The sequence below is a fragment of the Polyodon spathula genome, chromosome 10 (assembly GCF_017654505.1).
Source record: "Polyodon spathula isolate WHYD16114869_AA chromosome 10, ASM1765450v1, whole genome shotgun sequence".
Lineage (NCBI taxonomy): Eukaryota > Metazoa > Chordata > Actinopteri > Acipenseriformes > Polyodontidae > Polyodon > Polyodon spathula.
Genome location: NC_054543.1, coordinates 23,607,503 through 23,633,136, shown reverse-complemented (window position 1 = coordinate 23,633,136; position 25,634 = coordinate 23,607,503). Strand labels below are relative to the sequence as shown.

Genomic DNA, 25,634 nt, shown 5'->3' with positions numbered 1-25,634 from the left:
CTCCACTAAGCTCTGGAAACGCGATCTCACCAGAGCCCCCTGCACCTTTACGTCCAGCAGATCCGCCAACCCCCTTTTTTTACATTTCAGGCCCTCAATCAGCCTTTCGTTTGAGCTGGACTCCAGAGCTCTTTGGAGCTATAGGATGTCCTCCTCCAGCTCTCTCATGGTTTTATTTAAGCTCCTTGTGACTTTTCTAGTATACTGCTGACAAAAAGATTGAGTCTGCACCTTCCCTACATCCCACCATTGCTGCAACAAGAAGTCTCTTTTTTTACATCTCCATCTCTCCCAAAAAAAATTAAAAACTTTCCTAAAATGCTCATCATTAAGCAAAGCAGTATTAAAATGCCAGTATGTACTTTTTATTCTCAGAGAGGGGAGCAACACACATACAGAAACTCAATTGTGATATGACAGGCTTGTGGGGCTGATAAAACAAGATTTAAAAATGTTTAAATTATGTTTAACAGTGTAAAACTGTTCCAATCTAGCCATAGAAACATCAGTGCCATGTATTTTAACCCTTGTGTATTGCCTATCCTTTGCATTAATGTTTCTCCACACATCAACTAGTTCCATGTAGTTTTCAATCCTAACCAGTTCCCTGGCAGACTGGGGATGTGGCTCAATGTGATTCCGGTCTAATCTACTATCAGCTGTGCATTTAAAATCCCCACCTAAAACTAACACCTCATCAGTTTTACATTTGATCAACATACATTCAAGCCTCTGGAGGAAGCTTACTCTCTCCATACCATCTGTAGGTGCATAAACATTAACAAAAACAAAGACCCTGCCTTCAACCACCGCTTGGACTCTGAGTAGCCGTCCTTTTATGACTTCACAGGCAATTACTGAGCTTGGTTTAAACCCCTCAGAAAACCCCAGCACTCACATTAGTTCCATGAATGAAAAAACCATCCCCTTTCCAATCCTTTTCCCAATCAACCTGATTTCCCCCATCTACACTGACTGTGTTTAACATTGCCACAGAGTTTGCTCGATATGTATTTGAGGTGCACTAGCTCCTGAGTACTAAACGTTTCCTGAGCGGACACGATTTGCTTTAAACCTCGTACTGAGCTCAGAAACAAATCAATATCAGGAAAAAAATCCTCAACATCAATTCTGCAGAGCTCCCAGGCTCCATACCAACACTGCTGCCATCAGACGAAACGTTGCGTTTTTTTGTGACAGCACTGCCCTCCGTTTTTCTCACCCTTTTTTTCCCCGGCAGTCTAAAAACCTTCCTATCCTCTACGAACTTTACCCCTTCTACCTGTATCTGAACATCACCCCACACACTAGCAACCATTTCTGTTTCCATTTGCTCACTCTCTCCCTCCGTTCCATGACTTTCTGCGCTCTCACTGCCTTTTGTTGTATCTTGTGCTTTGGTTTTGCTTTCCGCCCCCATCACAGCGTCAATGCCTGCCTCCTGGGGCTCAGCTGCCCTTCTGTCACTAGCCTGCTCTCCCTCTGTGCTGCCCGCAGGTACTGATCCACCATCGAGCCTAGCACCGGCTGGTCCTGGTTTCTGCTTATCAGCAGTCTTGTCCCCCTTACTCCCATCCCACTCCCCACTCTCCCTCTAGGGACAGTTTTTCACCAGGTGTCTTTCAGTCCCACACCTGAAACACTTCATCGAGTCAGAGGTTGCATAAATAACATAATCACTGCCATCCACCTTAAACTTAAGTGTGATGTTAAGATCTTCATCGATGTTTTTTAGAATCATAAACAACTGCCTTCTGAACAACATAACATGTTTCAAATGTGGTGACTTGCAGCCTAAAGGGATTCTCTTCAGCCCGGACATGAGCTGCCCATATCTAGCCAGCTCCCTCTCTATCACTTCATTTTTCAGGAACGGGGGAACATTAGAAAGGGTGATTTTCCTAGCTGGGACAGCTAAAGCAATTACTGAGAGAAAAGTATTATTAACAACAATCCCCTTTTCTACAACCGTTGATACTAACTCCACTGTACCTAAAAAAAACACAATCGAGCCGCTCATGCGAGAAGCCGATTTTACGTTTTCACAACCGACTACCTCCCCAATAGCGAGCACACATTCCTCCAAAGGGATAAACCCCTCGGCGGAAATTAACTCTGTGTCGGCGGGTTAACTGTTCAAAAGAAAAGTTTGGCGGCGGCCTCCCTCCTGCGCCGGCCATCCTGCCCGCTGTCGCTGACAGAGCGTCAGCTCAGCGCACAAAACTGTTCACCAGTACACTTTAAACAAGAAATGCAAAACAATATAGAAACAAAAAAGAGGAAAAGACAGACAAACCTGCCAGCAGCGCTCACGCACACACCACCACTCCACACCGCACTCACTCCGCCAGGCAAAACAAGTCGAGATAGATAGATAGATAGATAGATAGACAGATAGATAGATGTTTTTTTTTTCATTCATTCATTATTTTTTTCAAATTGTATATTTTCAAAATATATATCCATTTCTGGAAAGAAAAAAAAAATCCTAGTTCTGATGAGGATGACACTTGAGATGTATTTACTGCTGCCCCCTGCTGTTCATTAAAGGGATTGCAGCCTGTTTTGGTTCTGATAAACCCAGCTGGCCAGGTCCACACAATAACATGCTCCCCAGACAGGTTTCTGCATGTTCTATCTTGGTTGTGTACATCTGTATATCCAGGGTTATTATGAGTTCAGATTTATAACCAATACCACTCCTAGCATCTCAGTGCACTACAGGTGCTGGAAAAGTACTTGAAAAGTACTTTCAGATTTTATTTTCAAGTTGTTTTTTTAATCCCTTAACATTTTTATGATGTTTGCAGTCATTAATTCGGAGTGGTTGTGGCAATGTGGGTTTCAGTGCGCAGGTGTAGAGGTGATGCAGTGTTCAAGATAACGACAGACAACAAAGTACTGGTGAACTGATAGTTTTAATTTATAATCCAATAGTCTGATGACAACGGCAAACAATAAATGGAGGAATGGCAGTACACAACGATGTGTACTGCTCAGCTAAATAAACACAGGGTTCAATAATAAGCACAGTATTTAAACACACACGATACATAAACACGAGTCCAAGGGCAAGGTGAGTGCTATTAGTGCTAGTGGGGCAAATACAATATATCCGTGAACAATAGTGCAGTGTTGTCTGGGTTTGTGCTGGCCTGTAGCAACACCACCGAATCGCATCAGCCATATAATAAATAACAAATATGAAAGACGAAACAAACAAACAAAATACTCACGGTTACGTTTCACTTGTCCTTTAGATGTTCGACCCTAATCATAACAAAGGTATGGATTATCTTGCTACGTCCCCTTATATATCGTCAGTCACGCCCCCTGGGTAACGAGTGCAACTGTCTCTCCTCCAATCCAAGTTTACCACATTGCTTCCTTTTGGGGCAATGACTTGGACCAAAGCTCCGCTCCCTTTCTAGATGGCCAACTTCCACCTAACCATGTGAAGGAATTGTCAGGCCATCCAGTCCAGGACACTCTGTTCCCTTTACACAGCACCCTCATAGATGGGGAGGGAGATTTCTCACCAAGAATCATTCTGTCTCTATCACAGTGGTTCTTAATGTTTAAATATTGTTTGTATTTTTTGGTAAGTCTGTTCAAGCTGCTCTTCAGTTTCAGTTCGACGAGAAGTCAAAAAAGATCAACGGAGTTATCTAGTTGCATGCAGTATATTCATATATACCTTATATAACATCTATATAGTATATTCTATAGTGTACGCACTATATATATATATATATATATATATATATAGTTGTAGTCAAAAGTTCACATAATTTATGTAAATTTATAATGTAAATTTATAATATCTAGAAATTTCTCGAAAACAAAGAATTATAGGAAGACTCTTTTGTAGCAAAAGTTTTGCTTTGGTGGGTGAGGAAAAAAAGTTACAGGAAATAGATGTCTAAATTATTTAACTCAAAAAATGCTAATTCAAAAGTATTCATACCATGACAAGGAAAATGAAATTATAGCTAGTAGAGGCACCTTTAGCAGTAATAACCTCTTTTAAATGATTAGGATATTTGTCAATGAGCTTTTGGCCTGATAGATTCATGATTTTTGACTTTTCTTCAATGCAATAATTTTCGTGTTCATTCAAATTCCGAGGACTTCTCTTGTGCACAGCCTTCTTCAACTCATACCCAAGATTCTCAATTGGATTTAGATCGGGACTTTGATGAGACCATTCCAGAACTTTGATTTCATTCTTCTTTAACCATTCTGAAGTAAATTTTGATGTGTGCTTTGGATCGTTGTCATGTTGGAACGTCCAGTTGTGCTTTAAACCAAGCTTTGTAGCGAAGGGTTTCAGATGATTGGCCAATATCTTTTGGTATGCAGTGGAATCCATTTTACCATGTATTGGAACTAAATTTCCTGTGCCATTAGAGGAAATACAGCCCCATAGAAGGACATTACCACCTCCATGCTTGACAGTAGGTATAGTGTTCTTTTCTTTGTACGCCTCACCAGACTTTCTCCAAACTTGACGACTATCAGTGTGACCAAATAGCTCGATTTTTGTTTCATCACTCTACAAGACCTTTGACCAGAACTCATATCCATCATTCAAATGCTGTTTTGCAAACTGTAAGCGATTGTCCTTGTAACATTTTCCTAAGAGTGGCTTTTTCCTTGGCCAGTGACCATTGAGATCTTCACCATGCAATACTTGGCCTATAGTTGACATGGAAACCCCAGGCCCACTTGCAACCAATTCACTTTGAATATCTTTGGCCGTCAATCTCGGATTGTTATTAACCTTCCTCACAATTCTTCTACTTTTTCTTGGTGAAAGAACCTTCTTTCATCCAGACCGAGGGAGTGTTGTGACATGAGTCTTGCACTTCTTGATAATAGAAACAATAGCTGACATTTGGATAATCAAATGTTTGGAAATCTTCTTGTCTCCTTCTCCAGCTTTATGACAATAAAAAATATTCTACTTAAGGTTTTCAGATAGCTCTTTACTTTTTCCCATGTTGAGTTATTGATAAATACAGCAATCATTCTATGCCTAACCCTTTTATACTCTCTAAGAATGATCACTCCCTAAATATGATTGTTTTGCTGTGGAGCTGCATTCCTATTAATAAAATTAGATATATGGTTTATTACACTGTACACAAACACACATTATACATGCTGTTCAGTGATATTCTAATCTAATTCTTTTATTTTGCAAAGTGATATAAAAGGTTACAATTAGTTGTATGGCGTGCAGTGATATTTTCAGGAGCATGTCTCCACTGGCTCCCATGCTGTCCTGGCTGGGCCACTTCAATGTGATGATAACCAGCGGAGGTGGAGTGATAGTGAGCAGGGTTCACTGTATGGCGTTCCTCACAAAGTTTTGCACTTTAGCAAAGATTTAGTAAAACATTTTGTTCTGTTCTAAATACACTTTGGTGCTTTTTCACTTCTTAGAAGTTTGGTATCTTATTATGGGTTTTCTTTAGGATTCTGTTGTTTGTTTCTGTTTGAATAATTATTTACCAGGCTGAAAAAAAACTGAATGTGTTTCCATTTTCTAACTCACTAACTTCTGCTAAATAACATATCTCAATTGGACAAGTATTTCTCTAGCTATATGTAAAAATTGAAGTTTGACAGACCATACTGACAATCACATTACTGGCAAGTGTGTGTGGTTATCTTACCTAGCAGCAAGCTTTTTTTTTATTATTTTTGAAAAAAAAATTTAAGCACAGAGTGGGTGCTGATTGGTTGAAGATGTTTTTTTTTTTTTTTGTTAAACTAACTGATGCTAATCATTCAATGGAGATGGTTTCTCTTAGGGAACGCTGTGTGTGTTTGATTAGATTCTCATGGAAGCTGTTTTACTGTGAAGCTCCTGTCTTTGAATCAGTCAGTATTTAAATGCTTGGGCAATGAGGAAAACCACAGACTTTGCATGAGCAATTCTGCAGAATCCTCAATTAAAAGAAACATGTTTTTATCAAACATGCATTTTCATTTTAAAACATGCTAATCACAAGTTGCGCTTTTAGACTGTCTTGCTTTCCTGGGTCATGTTACCTGTATCATGAAATTGTCCCTTCCAGCTTCTTCCAATAATGACATATTTTACAGCCAGTTAGATGCTTTAACCCCAAAGACACAAACTTTATTTGACCTTGCGTAGTACCAGAAACCATGTTTTAAATGAAAATACATGTTTGCTATAACGTGTTTCTTTCAACACTGCACTGTATGCAGGGAAGGCAAGGGAAGGTACATCTAACAAGGCTAGTACTGGATGGGAACCAAATGCAGCGAGTCTTCCGGTTACCGGGACACTGATTTACGTATACCACACATTGAGCAAAACAACATGTTCAGTATAGCGTCAGTCCGGAGGTTCAGGCGTCACGTTGACTTTGCGTGCCAACACCATATTGGAGCACGCCAAAGGACTTTATAAACGCCATTAAAAAGAGGGTGTTTCATGTGTCATAGTACATGACTCAACTATGCATATTTGTATCCAAACAGTAAATATGTAAGTAAACATAGATTATATTTTAATATAAGCATAGATTACTGAGGTGTGGGGGTTTACAGATCACTTTGAAGTACATTTTATATTTCGTAGCAGACAAGGACCCCTCGGCTGCAGCACAATAGACTTGACTTAATAAAGGTGCAGCGCCCAGACCACCTAACTATTTTACAGGTATGTAGCGTACTTTGTAGTATTACGTTGTGGAAAAATAACATTATTTATATATGATTCTATTAAAATTATATTTAAAAACTATGAAGTACCTTTATCTGTATTGTGGAATTCATTATTGAAAATGGGAGATCAAATAGATGTTTTTTTTTCTCTCAAGTGGGAGACCCCTATGCGAGTGGATCATCCCAAGTGGTATTATCTCGACGCCGCCGCACTGGATTACATTCAGATTGGATTTGACAGAAGTGAGCGTTAGCTGGGCTTTGCAGTATTTTCTGTTTCTCTTGCTGTTTTTTTATCTGAATTAATTTCGGTAAGTATCTCCTCGCCACTACATCTGAAATGAAATTAAAAAGAGCGGGACGTGGTATAGGTTGGTGTTTGATTTATTAACCATGTTTTTTTTTTTTTTCTCGAGTTCCAAAACCATTGTAGCTGATTTCCCTGGCCTACTTATTTATTTGGAAATGTATTTCTCAATGAGAAGGAGATGTTGACATTAGCCTAACGACGGTATCCACGGATAGTTGTATGATGAAACATGCATATCCTCGTGGGTGATACGATTTTGTTTTTCTTCCAAATGTGGGTATAATTAGTGGTGAATACGATGCCTGGGCCTTGTTGTGGGAAGTCGCGTCTAGCTTTAATTTTCACGTTTCTGCTCTAGCATTATGATTATTAATATATGTATGATGGCTATATGGTAACCCTGACTTGTTTTCTGTAACGTATGACTAGCTGGTGTGAATGATGTATAAATTGTCTGATACAAATAGGAAATGGTTCAACGTGGACGCGTTTCTTTGTTGTGCGTATGCATGCAATCTCGTTTGCACAAGAATCTGCTTTTTTGGTTGATAACTCGACGTCAAATTTGATTCAAGCTAGCAATCGTGATTCTATCGATTATCTTCAGTTTATTAATTTCAACGTTCATCTTTTCAAAGTGTGCAAATCTCGGTAGAATGACGATAGTAATATATCGGAAACAATGTCGACCTTCCTGTGACGTGAGACTGCGCTCTCAGGCCGAAGAATGTGTTCAGGTCGCTGTGTGGGGTTACATTGGAGGAAGATTGCATGTATTTGTCCTCAGCTGTCAAACCACACATGTAAAATCTTTCTGTGGCTGTATTGTCTCATTCCGTGAGTATGGAGTGTTATGCAACAAGTTTTTGCAGAACCGCTGCTGTGGGCTTTTTCAGCCTATTGGTAGTGAGCATGACGAAGTAGTACTCTTTCTGGGAATTGTAGTTTTTGTTGTTTCCGCATGGAAACGAAATGCCCCGGATTTCTGTCTATTTTTGCAGGACAGTATATTTTGAAGGCAGGCGTGAAGGATGTATTTAGTTTAAATTTAAAACAAGGGGCCGGATAAGTGTCTGAACGTGCTCTAAATACCCGGTCAATATTCATAATATAACGAAATTATAAATTATCGAAATATAACTGCATTAACTCTAAACAACCAATTGGATCCCTGTCAATTCAGCCTCCCCATCCTTCGTTAAGTACAGTCCTGTCTGCAGCCCTAAACTGGTCGTTTTGTGCTACATTTGCACTGATTAATGGAGTTATCTTCCCAGATTCACTCGTTGTTAAACACTTGCCAAAAAGGTCTGTTAAATGCTGCTTGAGAGATGACAATTACATATTTTAAATGTTTACCTTTCGCCTGAGTAATCGGATGATCCGATACATTCGATTTGGGGTTAACTAAAGATCAACTGCATTTTTAAATAATTCTTCTTTTTTTTTTATTCCTCCCAGGGTGTCTTTTATGAATAATCAAAAGCAGCAAAAGCCAACGCTAACAGGCCAGCGTTTTAAAACTAGGAAAAGAGGTATTGTGCATTTGCTTGGCTTGTGTACATGGTTTTATACAATTTTGAATTAATCCTTTTTATGTACTGGATTTCATCGTTTTCTTTCTGCAGATGAAAAGGAGAGGTTTGACCCTACTCAGTTTCAGGAAAGTATTGTTCAAGGTCTGAATCAAACTGGCACCGACTTAGAAGCAGTAGCTAAATTTCTTGATGCCTCTGGCGGAAAACTTGACTATCGTCGCTATGCAGAGACCCTGTTTGACATCCTGGTGGCTGGTGGAATGCTGGGTAAGAAAATAAGTCTAAATTGGACTTATTTAAAGTTTCTGGCTTCGTTAGGCTTCTCTGCAGGGGTAGAAATATCCCCATTGCATAGAAGTTTGACCCATTCCTGGTTTTACTGTGAGTAATGCATACCCGAGCTTGTTGCCTATACACTAAGTTCCTAGTAAAACCTGGAGTGGTTGAAGCTGCTTTGCAATATGTCTTATTTCCATCCCTGCTGTGGTATGTTGCTACTGTGAGCCATGTAAGATTGTATCTGTTCATTAGGGTTCAGTTTGTATTTGTGGCACTCTTGTTGCCATGTTTCTCAAAAGGGGATCTGGAGATAAAGGCAACTTGAACTTGCCAGAATCATGCAGTTTTTTCTGTTCATGACTGGAAGGAATTGCTGTAAATGATCATCTTTGTGAGATGTGGCTTGAAGTGTTGCAGTTCTCTTTCTGTTGGAATATTTTTCAGAACTGCCTTGTTAATTTAATGGGTCTTAATTTAAATACCATAAATTTACGATTCCTGCAATCTTCATTAAGGTGCATGTGTGACTAATACTTTGTCAGTGTTGGCAGTGTAATCCAAATGTGAAATGAAGTATGGTTAAAAACGAGACAAGACAAAATGGCCCATTAAATGACAGTTATGCCATCATGTCATTGACTTATTTTTGTATTTTGATTTCCACGAGTGCACCTCATTGCTACAAAATGCTACAGATTGGGTTAAGTGCAGGATTAACAGAGCTTTTATTTGTTATAGTAATAAAATGATGACGTAGATCGCATTATTATAGTGTGTGAAAGTGAATATACACGCAGACATACAGATTTTCAAGAAACTTCACTTAAGACGTAGAAACGGCGATGCTGTTATTGGAATGTAGAAAGACGTAGATGAAGGCAACAAACTCTGCTTAGAATCCTGGCCTACTGTCATGGGAACGGTGTACTGTTAGTATATACTAGCATAAAGAGGTGTCTGTATTCTTATGTATGTCTATACACAGACAGAGCATTTAAACTCTGTGCTATCATAGTTTAAACATTCATAAAAATGTACCAAAATACACATCCCTGGAGTTTATTAGCCTTTGTGTTAACAACTGATCGTTTAGTATCTGATGGATGGGATGCAAAATTTTGGGCATGTGCGTTTTAGGAACACATGAACAGAAAAGCTTGCGTGACCTCTGTGCGTATTGTGAGGTTTAGTATATTGCTACACTCCTAACCAAGTTACACCAGGATGTTACCCCTGCATGAGAGTAAATGACAGATGGATACGTGGCATTTTTTCATGTTAAGCCCATTTTGACACTCGTCTGGATGGAGGTAAAACTCGGGTCTTGGTTTGAAGATCTTACAATGATTGTGCAGATTTACAGTGTGCCTTTCCTGACTCCAGTCTTCGATGTGCTGTAAACAGATGTGTTAAGTTAACTCTTGGTTTTCTCTCGACTTCAGCCCCAGGTGGTACTTTGTCCGATGACCTGACTCGTACAGAGTTCTGTGTTTTCACAGCACAAGAAGATCTCGAGACCATGCAAGCATATGCTCAGGTTAGTGTTAAACATACATGTTTAATATGCACTGTCAGTTTAATTTTATTTTTTAAATTTGGGTTTCTCTTTGGAATTCTGCTTTCCCTTTTCAACTATTTTTCCAAATCTAAGTACTTCTACAAAAAGTCAGTCTAAAAGTAGAAATCCACTGTACATTAAAATTAACTGTCAATCATTTGCATTTGGTAGTGTTCATGCAAACAGGTTTATAATACTGCTTGAGGATTTTACAGAAACAAAACTGCATGAAATGTTTAGTTGGTCACACATAGCTTTGAATGCACTCTCTTTTTGTAAAGCCTTGGTTATTAGACCCAGCGTTTCTGCTAAGGTGAAAATGCGCACGTTTTTTGCAGTAACTGGCAACAACCTTTGGGAAAATTTGTAAACCCGAGTGCAAGTTATCATAAATATCAACCTCCATCGAGACAGCTGCCTCTCGAGAAACCTATTTTGAGACCAATCTTACATAGCATTAACATAGCATATTTGTGCCTGTCTTGCAGCTGATTCTCTGATTTCCTTCTTTAGAAATGCACGTCACATAGTGCAGAGCTCGCTTGGGCATCAGTGAATCTGGTACATGGTTCCTGCATTATTTAGAAGTATAAATACTCTGGTAAATAAAAATCACAATACTCACACTGACTGTTTTTGTTTAATTTCCCTTTTTTTTAAAAAAAAAAAACTACCATTACAGAACTCAAGCGTTTTGAAACTGGTAAAAAAAAAAAAAAAAAAAAAAGTAAAAATCAGCACATTAGTAAAGTAGACATTTAAGTGTATAGTAATTGAAGATATAACATGTCCATTTTAGTTTGAGTATTGATCATGTGATTTCACTCCTTGTCTTTACTGAAACTCAACCTGGCAGCTGCACCAACAAAGAAAAAAGCAATGTTTCACTAAGACGGAGCTAAAAGAAATCTGATTTTCTATATGAGAATGGTGTAATAGTTTTCTTAGTTTTGCTGTAATTCGCGTGGGCATGTATGAGTCAATACCATTAACATATTGAGAGTTGTAAACGCTTGGAGAATAAGAATGGAAATAGACGGCAACAATGGCAAAGCATTTCATTCTTTTATGCTGAAAAACTAAGACCTAAGGTACTGTGCTCAAGGCAGAGCTTTCCCGAACTAAATTGTGTATTTCATTATTGTTTAGTTTATTTCTTTCCACGCTACCTGCCTTTAAATTAAGCTATAATTATCAATTTTAAACAATGGTTGTTATATTTTCTGTTGACGAAGAAATGAGCTCTATTTTTCTAGCTGTAGGCTACAATCCTTAAAGGAAATTTATCACTGTACTGTGGAAAGGATGTAGTCGCTACACACCACTGGTTTCATAAAGACATTTTGTCTGGAGACACGCCTCTTTTAAATCTTGCAAATAACACTGCAGAGTTAGGAAAGAAGCAATTGAGAGGATTAATTGTTTACGTTTAAGAGGTGCTATTTAAATTACAATTGGGTAATACATAGCAGGCAGCCTGTTTGAGCAACGAGTCAGTCAGCATGCCTTTATCAGTGTTTCATATTTTATCCTGGTTATGTCAGTAAAACGCTAAACCTAATTTGGTGTACTGTACATAGGATTACTCTTGCATGACATGGCTGGACTGTTACTAAACTGTTTCATATGTTGTTGTAAATACCAGCAATCAGCTAAACGGGTCTTTTCAAAACACTTTTTTACAGACTGAACTACTGTGTTGGTGGAAGACTGTAAATATAATTCTCACAACTGTGCTGGACATTTGGCTTTCTCAACTGTTGTAATAAAATTCTTAGGTTTTGTTGCTTATTTTAATGCCACCAGTGAGCAAAGTGATGTCTATAAACAGACATGTTTGAGTGTCTTCATGTGCTTTACTTGCTATTACAGCAACAAGTCTGATTTTGAAAAAGTGGTAATATTAAATGTACTTTAACTAGCAACATTATGTTTGTTAAAATGCCATATTTAATGTTTAAGTAGAAACAAAGGGAATTGGCCACTTTTGAAAAATGTAATTTGGTATTCCCAAGAATGGAACAATTAGGAGCCCTAAAGATGGTTATAGTTTAAGGCAGTGCAGATGCCAGTGTTTTTATGCAGTAGTATAATGCAATTTCTTGCAGGCCACCAGTTAAGCATGCAGTTTGTATCTATGATGGCCGACAGGGCTGCATAGGATCAGAGAATGTCAAAATCGGGCAGAGCCACAGTAAATGTCTTGTTTAAATTTAAGGTAAATTTTTAAAGTTGTTGAGGTACTTGTGTTGGAATATTGTTTCAAAATTGTATAATGCAGCAAAAATATATTAAAAGGGGTAATGCGTGGCCAAAGGTTTCTCGCTGATAATTTACCCTTTGTCAGTCAAAACGACAAGTTTCTCAGTATCTGAAGCTTAGAGAGAACGCTGATCGGAACGTCTTTGTCATTTTTATATTGCAGGTTTTTAATAAGCTGATCAGGCGTTACAAGTACCTGGAGAAAGGGTTTGAAGAGGAAATCAAGAAGGTAAGGCTATTTGAACTATATGGAGTGGTAGCCTGTTTTGTGTTGACTGTTGGTGGTTAAGTTAGGACTAAGTTGGTTCTGTCTTCTGTTCCAGTTGCTGCTGTTTTTAAAAGGTTTCACAGAATCTGAGCGCAACAAGCTGGCGATGCTGACTGGCATTCTACTGGGGAATGGGACCTTGTCTGCCTCAATTTTGATCAGTCTCTACAATGAGAACCTTGTCAAGGAAGGTGAGTGCTCACAATATATAGCCATAGTAAGTGCTTCACAGCAATCTACCCATTTAAAAAAAAAAAAAAAAAACTTGTATTTCAATCCCATTTAGTTATATTTTCTGTTGACGAAAGTAGAGCATATACAACAAACTTGGGTTTCTCTGTATTGAAACGCAAAGCTGATTCATTCATTGAACCAAAACAGCATTTGCTCCAGTGGCAAAGTTTGCACCATTTAAAGTAAAATAAAGAATTTGCATACTAATGCAAATACAGTACTAGCAAACAAGCCATTGTTTTCCCCAAAAGGAATAAACAGCTAATGATGCTTAACGACCGTATCTTCCCAAACAACTCGCTCCAAATTATACATCAGAGCAAGTGCTAGTCAGAGCTTCTGTTTTACTTCAAACCATGAACAGCTGAACCTGACAACGATTGCAAGCATTTCACTTCTAAAGTATTTTTTGTATAACTCCCAATTAAGTCATTCTATGTTTGCTTTATTGTTTATGCGAAATTGTTATTTCACGCTGTTAGACATGCTCAAATTTAATGCAGCTCATTGAAATAATGCTTCATTCCTCCTGAAAAGTGATGAAATTAAAAGCTATTTTATCATGTATACTTGCGTGCCTTTGGTATGTCATAGAATAAAGCAAATAAGCTGAGAAAAGAGATGAATTATTGCTTATTCTACAAAGATGTTCTAAAATGGCCTGGACACATTTGTTGGTACCCCTTAGAAAAGATGATAAATAATTGGATTATAGTGATATTTCAAACTGATTAGTTTCTTTAATTAGTATCACCCATGTCTCCAATCTTGTCATCAGTCATTCAGCCTATTTAAATGGAGAAAAGTAGTCACTGCTGTTTGGTATCCTTGTGTGCACCACACTGAACATGAACCAGAGAAAGCAAAGGACGGAGTTGTCTGAGGAGATCAGAAAGAAAATAGACCAGCATAGTATAGGTCAAAGCTACAAAACCATCTCCAAGCAGCTTGATGTTCCTGTGAAAACAGTTGCAAATATTATTAAGAAGTTTAAGGTCCATGGAACTGTAGGCAACCTCCCTGGGCACGGCCGCAAGAGGCAGATCGACCCCAGATTGAAGGATGGTGCGAATGGTAGAAAAAGTACCAAGGATAACTGCCAAAGAGATACAATCTAAACTCCAAGGTGAAGGTACATCAGTTTCTGATCGCACCATCCATTGCTTTTTGAGCAAAAGTGGGCTCCATGGAAGAAGACCCAGGAGGACTCCACTTTTGAAAGAAAAAAACATAAAGGCAGACTGAAATTTGCTAAAATGCATATTAACAAACTACAATCCTTCTAGGAGAATGTCTTTTGGACAAATGAGTCAAAACTGGAGCTTTTTGGAAAGTCACATCAGCTCTATGTTCACAGACCAAAAAATGAAGCTTTCAAAGAAAAGAACACCATACCTACAGTGAAACATGGAGGAGGCTCGGTTATATTTTGGGGCTGCTTTGTTGCGCCTGGCACAGGGTGCCTTGAATCTGTGCAAGGCACAATGAAATCTCAAGACTATCAAGGCATTCTGGAGCGAAATGTACTGCCCAGTGTCAGAAAGCTCTGTCTCGGTTGCAGGTCGTGGGTCCTCCAACAGGATAATGATCCAAAACACTCAGCTAAAAGCACCCAAGAATGGATAAGAACAAAACATTGGACTATTCTGAAGTGGCCTTCTATGAGTCCTGATCTGAATCCTATCGAACATCTATGGAAAGAGCTGAAACGTGCAGTCTGGAGAAGGCACCCATCAAACCTGAGACTGCTAGAGCAGTTTGCTCAGGAAGAGTGGGCCAAACTACCTGTTAACTGGTGCAGAAGTCTCATTGAGAGCTACAGAAAACGTTTGATTGCAGCGATTGCCTCTAAAGGTTGTGCAACAAAATATTATGTTAGCGGTCCCATCATTTTTGTCCATGTCATTTTCATTTGTTTTATTATTTACAATATTATATTGAATAAAAAATCAAAAGCAAAGCCAGATTTATATTAATTATGGAATAAACAATGGTGGATGCCAATCAGTTTTGTCACTTTCAAGGGCTATTCTGTAAAATTCATTAACTTTATATAAAGCTGCTATGTACTACAGTAATTTCAGTTCTGCCCCAAAATTGCTGTTCTGTTCCGTAGTCCTCTCTTCTGTGTATTGTCAAAGAAGCCATGCCTTGACTTGGTTCTTGTTTATTTCCTTTTTCAGGTGTTTCTGCAGCATTTGCTGTGAAACTGTTCAAAGCCTGGATTAATGAGAAGGACATTGGTTCCGTGGCTAGCAGTCTGAGGAAGGTTGGCATGGACAACCGACTAATGGTAAACATTAAGCTAGAGACCAGAACTCTCTTAATACCCTTAATACTAGATCTATCATAAACTAATATGCTTTAAATAAACTGCACATGACTTGGCATTTATGTTGTACCTAGTCAAAAGTGCTGCTTTCTTTTCACTGTTTAATGTATCATTAATTTGTAAATTATTTTTAGGAAAGCCATATGAGCTACATAAGTCAAGTACAATACTAGTACAGTAGGATTGAATTGACATGAACCTATTCAGCATATTTCTGTTCTTGCTGCTCTTTAAACCAAAAAAGCTATAGCCTAAAGCATTATAAATATTAAATATGGTTTTATGACAACCTGCAAAGAAATAAAAAGTAATGACAATGGTGCACTCATCTGATTCTGTATTCTGCACTTAATACTTCTGCTTTTTGCAATAGGCTTAAAGGGAACATGGGGACCTTTTTTATTTTGTTACATGTTCCTATGTGTTGCTACAGCTGTATTTCAGGTATGTGTGTATTTTTTTTTACATTGGTAAATCAGTGTTACATATGAGCAGGAGGATGATGGGAAATGTAATTCTGAGCTGTCCGTGTGGGTACATGGGAAGCCATCTTGAGGCAGGGAATGCAATTTAAAGGTTTAAAAAAAAAAAGATGTCAAATGAAAGAAATAAAACAATATACACACCTTACGTAAACAGTTGTAGCAATATATGGGAACGTGTAACACAAAGAAATAAAAAGGTCATTATGTGCCCTTTTAACTCTTTACTGTTGTAGAATTGTTTAGTGGCATTAGTCTGAACAGTTTTCTTTTCTTTTCAGGAACTGTTTCCTGCCAATAAGAGGAGCTGTGAACACTTCTCTAAATATTTCACTGATGCAGGACTAAAGGAGCTGTCTGACTTTGCCCGGAACCAGCAGTCGATCGGCGCTCGCAAGGAGCTGCAGAAAGAGCTTCAGGAACAGATGTCGCGTGGAGAGCCGTTCAAAGATGTACGGGTTCATTGTGTGCATATGTTGACTACAGCAATGGAAATTACTCCCTTTTTGTATAGCAGTTTCACCTACAGTGGCTTGCGAAAGTATTGACCCCCCCCCCTTTGGCATTTTTCCTATTTTGTTTCCTTACAACCTGGAATTAAAATTGATTTTTGGGGGGTTTGTATCATTTGATTTACACAATATGCCTACCACTTTGAAGATGCAAAATATTTTTTATTGTGAAACAAATAAGACAAAAAAATAGAAAACTTGAGCGTGTATAAGTATTCACCCCCCCCAAAGTCAATACTTTGTAGAGCCACCTTTTGCAGCAATTACAGCTGCAAGTCTCTTGGGGTATGTATCTATAAGCTTGGCACATCTAGCCACTGGGATTTTTGCCCATTCTTCAAGGCAAAACTGCTCCAGCTCCTACAAGTTGGATGGGTTCCGCTGGTGTACAGCATCCTTTAAGTCATACCACAGGTTCTCAATTGGATTGAGGTCTGGGCTTTGACTAGGCCATTCCAAGACATTTAAATGTTTCCCCTTAAACCACTCGAATGTTGCTTTAGCAGTATGCTTAGAGTCATTGTCCTGCTGGAAGGTGAACCTCCGTCCTAGTCTCAAATCTCGGGAAGACTGAAACAGGTTTCCCTCAAGAATTTCCCTATATTTAGCGCCATCCTTCAATTCTGACCAGTTTCCCAGTCCCTGCCGATGAAAAACATCCCCACAGCATGATGCTGCCACCGCCATGCTTCACTGTGGGGATGGTGTTCTCGGGGTGATGAGAGGTGTTGGGTTTGTGCCAGACATAGCGTTTTCCTTGATGGCCAAAAAGCTCAATTTTAGTCTCATCTGGCCAGAGTACCTTCTTCCATATGTTTGGGAAGTCTCCCACATGCCTTTTGGCGAACACCAAACGTGTTTGCTTATTTTTTTCTTTAAGCAATGGCTTTTTTCTGGCCACTCTTCCATAAAGCCCAGCTCTGTGGAGTGTACGGCTTAAAGTAGTCCTATGGACAGATACTCCAGTCTCCGCTGTGGAGTTTTGCAGCTCCTTCAGGGTTATCTTTTGTCTCTTTGTTGCCTCTCTGGTTAATGCCCTCCTTGCCTGGTCCGTGAGTTTTGGTGGGCAGCCCTCTCTTGCCAGGTTTGTTGTGGTGCCATATTCTTTCCATTTTTTAATAATGTCTTTAATGGTGCTCCGTGGGATGTTCAAAGTTTTGGATATTTTTTTATAACCCAACCCTGATCTGTACTTCTCCACAACTTTGTCCCTGACCTGTTTGGAGAGCTCCTTGGTCTTCATGGTGCCGCTTGCTTGGTGGTGCCCCTTGTTTAGTGGTGTTGCAGACTCTGGGGCCTTTCAGAACAGGTGTATATATACTGAGATCACGTGACACTTAGATTGCACACAGGTGGACTTTATTTAACTAATTATGTGACTTCTGAAGGTAATTTGTTGCACCAGATCTTATTTGGAGGCTTAATAGCAAAGGGGGTGAATAATTATGCTCGCACCACTTTTCCGTTATTTATTTTTTGAAACAAGTTATTTTTTTCATTTCACTTCACCAATTTGGACAATTTTGTGTATGTCCATTACATGAAATCCAAGTAAAAATCTATTTTAATTCCAGGTTGTAAGGCAACAAAATAGGAAATATGCCAAGGGGTCAATACTTTCGCAAGCCACTGTATTCCAGGTTTTACTACAGTCTTAATTAGCCACAGTGCAGCGGTAACAAGCCCAGGTGTGTTGCATTACTTGCAGCAAAACTAGGAATGGATCAAACTGCTATACAGTTAGTCGTGTCTGTACCTGTAGACTGGGACCCTGTTCCTTTTCATGTGGAGAGATTTATTGAAAGCCCTCTTAGCCAGGCTCTTGGTTTTAAGTTTGCACTTGGATAACTTGGAGTTAGACTCGAGTTAAACATCTAAAGTTGAGTGGAATGGCTACAAAATGTGTTTGTTTTGAGTATCCTGTTGGTCTCTGCTAACAAGGCTACATTACTCTATTTCTGAAACAAAAGCTAATTAAACTAGCTTGGTATGGTGTGGGGAAGTACTTTTATTAACTTGTATTGTCTTGTAGGTTAATTGGCATTACCAGTGGCTGGAGTCTTATTGTATTTTTACCTTTGGTCATTCCAGATTGTCTTGTATGTCAAAGAGGAGATGAAGAAAACCAACATCTCAGAGCAGACCATGATTGGTATTGTGTGGACAAGCGTGATGAGCGCTGTGGAGTGGAATAAAAAGGAAGAGCTGGTAACTGAACAAGCCATGAAACACTTGAAGGTAAAGAAGTCACCCAGTCAGCAGCACCTCTATCAATTCTCGATTTGCATGACTGTTTGTTTGATTTGCAGTCCTGTGTTAAACTGCTCAAAGCTGTGCTGTAAATGATTACTTGCCTCTTAAAGGACAACTGCATCTGGCTGTAAAATATCCTGTTTTTCTTGGTGTGTGTTGTGTGTTTTTTTTTAGTTTTTTTTTAATATAAAGGAAGTCTTGGCTATATTGTATCAAACTAAATCCTAATCCGAATTACTCCTGCTAGCTGCAGTTTTGTCCACTTTGTACTCTAATCTGTATATTAGTTGCCATTACTGCTTTGTTGTATTTAATCAAAGGGATGAGTGTTTTATTTAAGGGTGTGTTCTGATAACTGTAAATCAATTTTAATGTGTGTTTTCCTCTTATCTAGCAATACAGCCCTCTCCTCAAAGCCTTCTCTTCCCAAGGCCTCTCTGAGCTCACTCTGCTAGTCAAGATTCAAGACTACTGTTATGACAACATTCATTTCATGAAGACCTTTCAGAAAATTGTGGTGCTTCTTTACAAAGGTAACTTTCTGCATGGCTCTTCCTGTCCATTGTCAATTTGCTGCTTCGACTCCTTATCTCAAACGGTTTGATACATATTTTCTTAGGTAAAATGTATAGGAACCCTTCCCTGTAATGTGCAGTTCAATATTGCGACACTTAACTTTTTGGCCATACATTGCATTTAACCCCATTCTTTTATCGGAGAAATTACAGAAATGTAGTATGGCACATTTTATTTTGACTGCAGGAATAGCTTGGTTTTAATTTTTGAAAAGGAGTAAAGTTAATCTTTATCTGGATGCTCCCTTTTATTAATTTAAATGCACTGCTGTGTGTGGAAGTGCCATGTGTTATGACACTCTATCTAGCGTTCAGTCACATTGTTCTATTTGAATTAAGCTGAAGTTGCAGTACACCCTCGCTATTACAAACCTGTTGGGGGTCCAAGCCTTTTGTTTGTTATATCGGGGGCTGGGGGGTTTATAACAAAAGTACAATCAAAATGAACGATAAACTGACTGAGTAAGTTAATGAGATTTTTGACTAAAGCCTTTGCTTTATCCTATTAGTTGAATTGAAACGCAATCCAAAAACAGAAGTCCTGAATTGAAGCTGATCATTTCAAAGTGCACCAAATCTTAATCTAACATGCAAGAATCCCAAACTGATCTTTTTTTAAATTCAAAATCAACCTGACCATGATGTGACAAGTTAATCAGATTCTCAATTTCTTTTAATCTATTTTGCTTTGCTACATGGTTGCTTAAGTCAAAAGTGTTTTATGACAACCTATATTCACAAGATATGCCAGCATAATTCTCCCCCCCCCCCACCAATCTGTATAGTTTCCAAGCGTTGACTTCACTGCGGAGGTTGCATCCTGTGCGTACAGACGGATGACAGGGTTTTTTATTTTTTTGGGGGGGGCCAGATTCATTGGAATGAAGGCCATTGTAGTGAGAATGTTCTCTATCTGATCCAATTTGTTTTTTGGTTCTCTCCTCTTGTAGCTGATGTATTGAGTGAAGAAGCTATTCTGAAATGGTACACGGATGCCCACGTTGCTAAAGGAAAAAGTGTTTTCCTAGAACAAATGAAGAAATTTGTTGAGTGGCTCAAAAATGCAGAAGAAGGTATGTAGACTTTATATCGACAGCTAACAATGATGTATGTGATCCTTTTATTGTAGTGTTCCAAATCCTTCCACCATGGTGCTGTGGCGTGCCATGCACTTACGGTAGAGATGCCCTGTAGACCAGTGGTCTAAGGGGTTAACTTGTACTAATAACTTGCTTATTGCTTAAATATGCCCTGGCTAAACCACTTATTGGCATCCGTGGTCAACATGTGTAGGGCCCTACCAAATTCACTGTATATTTGTAAATTTCATGGTCATATAAAAATCTTTAAATTTCACGATTTTCAACAGATTTTTAAATCTTAATTTTCACGATGGCATAACAAAGTATGAACGTAGTTTAAAAATGGCAAAATTATAAACTTTTAACCCCCTTCCGGTACGATGTCGGACCCTGTCCGACATCAAAAAGACGCCAAGCACAGGTCTCTAGTCGTTTTTTTTTCTCCAGAAAAAGCCAAGAACCTTTCAGTGCCCGGGTGAGACCAATAGCTGAAAGCTGAAGAGGGGCGGTTCTGAGCAGTACACCTAGTCCTTTCACCAGAGACATAACACGGACATCTGCATCCAGCGCTCAAAGAATCAGATATTTGCCAAGCTTTTTGAGGAGTTTGATTTTTAAAATGAGTGATCAGGAGATGATTTATCAGAATACACAACTATGAGGAGGTATACAGCGAACAAGGGGTGGGGCGGGGCTGGAGATGCAGTACTAAGTATCTGACAAAATCCAGACACATTTTTACTGTAAATAAAACAAATGTTTTGTCGTGGGAAAGGTTTTGACCTAAACAGGTAGGAAAACCATAAACTGGTTGGAACAACCACAACACGTCCTAGCAAATGCTAAACTAGAGCGAGATGGACACAAATCATATCCGGGTAAACGGGCGTGAGTGTCTAATGCTTAATCGTATGATACTCATGAAGCATGGAGCAACGCAGTTTGGTGCTGTCACTTGATGTTGATATATATTATTGGTGTAATATTCTCTTTTATGTCTTCACTGACATCCGATTCAGTGGGAGAATATTGTATTTGAATTTAAATTGGAATCTGAGTTCAGTAGTGTTACTAATACTTATTTCTCACTGAGCTATTTTCGCCAGTTTACAAACACATTTTTGTGACTAGGATAATTATGTAATTTGGTCAATATCTGACAGAGGGCGCAAGGGACCAATAAAGGGTGTTACAGAAACTTGGTGTTAATATTATGTGATCAGGGGTTTTGCAGGCTCAGTAATTCTTGTTTAAAGTTGCAGAACATACTGGTACGTTCATACTCCCTGGGGACCAGAGAGCAGCAAGCGTTCCAGTGTTTGTGCTGCTGAAAGGGTTTAAGCAGGCACGATTCATCAGCCAGTCGATTCTTTAATAACCATTTACATCGCACACGATGACACATGGATTCTCAATGTCGTGACCTATTGACAGTCCAGTTTGTTTAACTTCCTTGCTTAGTTTTTATAAACTAAGCCTTGCAGGGAATGTAATTTTAATGGTGTGTTATGTTTTCACAGAATCGGACGAGTCGGATACTGAAGAAGGAGATTAAACCCTGAAACAAAGGTTTTGTGTTAAAGTAGCAACAGGAGCTGTAGAATGTTTTGTTACAGGAGTCTTTCTATATATTTCTTTCTATTCTACCTCCTGTATTTCTGACTAATGTTTAGATGTAATTAAGGGCTTTAACAAGTTCATTAACTCCTTTTTCTATATATCAAAAAGTTTACACTTCATATAGCATCTTGTGAATGCCCCCCTGTTACTGTAAAATTCATTAATGGTTTATTGACCAATTTAGGATCATGCAGATTACTCAAAGTTCCTCCTGAAGTCATAAATTTATTTTATATTTGCCACCTCGCTTAAGTTACTGTTATGATTCCAGGTTTCATATGAACTGTAAAACGGAGTATGCAGTTTATAATGGCATATGTAATTCTTGCCTTTTCCTGGTGTTGTGAAAAGGCATTTAAATTGGACAACATACTGCCTTATTTTTCATGAAGTTTTATTAAGTCCTGAAATGTTGCAGACAAATTTGTTGTCAGTGTTTGGTTTTGGCCAATTTTTAGTTTGGGCTTTTGGTTTAGATCCAATACTGAAAGAAAATAAATTGAATGGACTTCGTTAATGTGCCACTGCTGTGCTTAAGCAAAATGTCTGGTGTAAAGTAGTGCTGGGTTTTTTTTTGTTTGTGGGTTTTTTTTTTTTTTTTTTTTTTTTTTTTGCTCCCATTTAATAAAGATGATTTTAAAGGACTTGAGTCTTGTGTAAAGCTGCAATGTCAGTCCATGCCAGATGCAACTTGGAAACTATCCAAAGACTGGAAATATGTCCCCACCCATGCATTCCTATTGCCCATACTAGAGATGGACTGTCCCATTACAAAACGGGTCTTGTTTTGATCAATGGTTACCACCCTGACCTTCATCAACTCTCTTGTAAGATAGGTTGGACTTGTAAAATCTATAGATCAGAGTTATTGAACATCCATTTATATCCAGAAGTTTTATTGTTAGTAGTAATTAAACTGATTTTTTTCAACAATTAGTGTTCTTATATATAAAATTATGTACACCCACAACTTGCTGCAATCTCAGTTGTGTTTCTTTACAAATGCCTTCATTGATACTTTTTATTAACTTCAAGTGTTTTAAAGTGCAATATTATCTGCGTTATAATGCGCAAGTCACCACTGCCTTGTATTACTACCGGTGCGGTTCTGCAAATCTATTTTTCTACATTATTGTAAACGCTATTGAAGACTGACTGGTCAGATTATGGGTGAGTGTTAAAGCCATCTCTGACTTTAATTTGCTTAGAAATAATTTATATGCAGAACAAGTTCTTGTGCCATGGCAAGATTGTAGACTTATTTGGTTTTTCCTTTTAAACAGTCCGGTGAACAGATATGGGTCAGTCTTCAAAACTATGAGCTTAGTAATGTTTGGATGTGTCACATAGAATACAAATGTGTTGCTAGCTTTGTTTTACAATGTATAGACTGATAGGACCTCTAATACTTGTTTGGTGAATCTCTTCATGCATATGTTCACATTATGCTTATGTAAAGACATTCTTGTCACAGAATAATTGTGGACAAAATGTTATTCATCATAAAAGCAAACAAACCAAGCCAGCGCACGTGCACATTTTTCATTTAAATGCTGGATATATGGACTGTATGTATGGTCCAGTTTATTTTTGCTTAATAAACCTATATTTATGTAACTTGCACAATCATAAAGAAAATGTATCGATGCTGTTAAGTGTGCCGCCTGCAAGCCACGACTACTGGGACTACATAAAATGATTAACTAGTTGTGAGATGTGTGTTTGACGTGTTCCAAGGATGTTAACCTTATTTCTGATTTGGTCAATTTCATTCCAGTCGTGAAGGAGGGGAAAAAAAAAAAAGAGAGCTATTTTAGTGATGCAAAATTCTAAAAGCGATATTGCTCACTGGTGCTGTGGATGCTCCCATTTAACTGCAGTGCCTGTGTCTTCCCCCCTCCCCCCCTCCTCTCATTGGGTCATTCCCGCTCCAATGGACCCCCATATGGCATTGACTTATCAATCAACACATTCTGGTGGAAAGCCTGTGCAACAAGCTTTTATGTAATGACACATCCCTTTTACATTAGCACACATCTCTCATGTGATCTGTCCTACTTGGTCTGCTTAACCCGAGTTGAATGACCTTGTATCCACATTCAGTAAAATATTGCAGACAAGATTATTTGTAAAATTAATTTGATTGGGTAATCAAATTATTTGGAATCAAGAAACCTCCAAATGCATTAAATTCTGGCTATTTTATTTTATAGAACAACCATTATGAATACTTGAGCTAAAGGACTTGATTGTTTGAATAAAAAGTGTTGATGAAATTTGAAGTTTGAATTATTTATTTTGGTGGTGTAGAATATGACATTATTGTCTTGTAACCTCTTAATTGTAGGTAGTAGTTTAGTGGCTTTAAAGGTAAGCTATTGACTGTGTGTATGTAGTGAGGGTGGGAGGTGTTGATTTACTGCCTCTGATGCTTTCACAGAAACAGGACACAATATGCAGTCATTCCTTTGAGATAAAAATGAAGAAATGCGGATATTTGTCTCGGGAGTGCAATATGATTTGGTGGTACAATTAATATAGGTCTTGTTTGAGTGTCCAGTTTGTTTTCATGATCCAAATATTCCTACAATGCTATACAGAAAGAGCACCTCTTCTAGCTACCTGGATTTGATTTGACACCAGGCTTGCTAATTGGACAATGTATATCGTTATACCCAGTCATGTAATTCTTTGATTAGGAGTTACTGAATTTTCAAAACACTGATTTCAATTGTAATTGTGCTCCCTTAAAATTTGCTAAAAAATAATTCTAAATGCCAACCCCCCCCCCCCCCCCCCCCCCCTAAAATTACTTTTAAAATGCACTGATAACTGAATTAGGTCTGTCAACAACAATGCTTCCCCCCAAAAAAAAAAAAAAAAAAAAAAAAAAAACACTGATCTGTCTGAATTTCAACATTTTCAGCACATAAGCACATGACTCCACTTTTACTTCCAAAAAAATAAAAAACTTAACTAAATAATTACATTTGTTAATGGAACTATATTTAGACTGGTCAGCTGTGTTTAGTGGAGTTATGCTATTAGAGCTCTGTAGTGTTGAGTGCCTTTCCTATACAGTACTGCTAGAGCACAGTTATGAGTGAGTTTTCTTTCCTGTACTATTACAGTGCTCTGTAGTGTTCAGTGGAGTTCTCATTTCTGTACTACTAGAGTGCCCTGCAGTGTTCAGTAGAGTTCTCTTTCCTGTACTACTAGATTGAGTTATTGTTTTTCTTGCACTACTGGAGCAATCTGCAGTTTTGCAGTCACATTCTACAGCCAAATAAGCAATCAATTGCACAGTCATGGGGTAGTTATTATAATCATGTACTGTATTGGTTTGGTTTGAGTTCAGTAGTTTGAACATGCTCTGGCAGAATATGAAGAAGAATAATACTGTACAAACCCTTGCAGTGTTCTGAACTCCATAATAAGTGGAACTGATAATTTGGTGAGTGATGACCATCCACAATTACACAGGCCCCATTAATGTCCAGAATAAACTAAGTTGTAATGCATAGCAGGGATAGTTATGAAGTGAACTATTTAAGCAAATAACATTCCTGTTTTAGAACACCTGCCCTGGACTGGAGGGAGCACCTTTCCTACACTAAGGGGGAGCAG

The 25,634-nt window shown here is 38.4% G+C and overlaps 1 protein-coding gene across 2 annotated transcripts; it reads left to right on the top strand.

The window, feature by feature from the left end:
• Positions 1-6,911: 6,911 nt before the first annotated feature.
• Positions 6,912-24,283, top strand: LOC121322005 (basic leucine zipper and W2 domain-containing protein 1-A). 2 transcript variants are annotated; one of them, XM_041261428.1, is made up of 12 exons: positions 6,912-7,013; positions 8,474-8,547; positions 8,641-8,817; positions 10,272-10,366; positions 12,813-12,878; positions 12,973-13,108; positions 15,335-15,444; positions 16,247-16,417; positions 18,569-18,715; positions 19,125-19,263; positions 20,256-20,378; positions 21,908-24,283. In XM_041261428.1, the coding sequence occupies exons 2-12, from the start codon at positions 8,484-8,486 to the stop codon at positions 21,940-21,942; spliced, it is 1,263 nt and encodes a 420-aa protein (XP_041117362.1). In that variant the 5' UTR covers positions 6,912-7,013; positions 8,474-8,483; the 3' UTR covers positions 21,943-24,283. The 2 variants fall into 2 exon arrangements, with proteins under 2 accessions (XP_041117362.1, XP_041117363.1); XM_041261429.1 differs by lacking the exons at positions 6,912-7,013; positions 8,474-8,547 and having other exon boundaries at positions 8,740-8,817; positions 10,272-10,277.
• The last annotated feature ends 1,351 nt before the right edge of the window (positions 24,284-25,634 follow it).

What these genes read in the sequence shown, in the direction of transcription:
- LOC121322005 (XM_041261428.1), top strand. Translation starts at nt 8,484, where the DNA reads ATGAATAATCAAAAGCAGCAAAAGCCAACGCTAACAGGCCAGCGTTTT. An exon ending in CCATGCAAGCATATGCTCAG is followed by an intron (nt 10,367 to 12,812) that starts GTTAGTGTTAAA and finishes TTTATATTGCAG; the next exon opens with GTTTTTAATAAGCTGATCAG. An exon ending in GCATGGACAACCGACTAATG is followed by an intron (nt 15,445 to 16,246) that starts GTAAACATTAAG and finishes TTTTCTTTTCAG; the next exon opens with GAACTGTTTCCTGCCAATAA.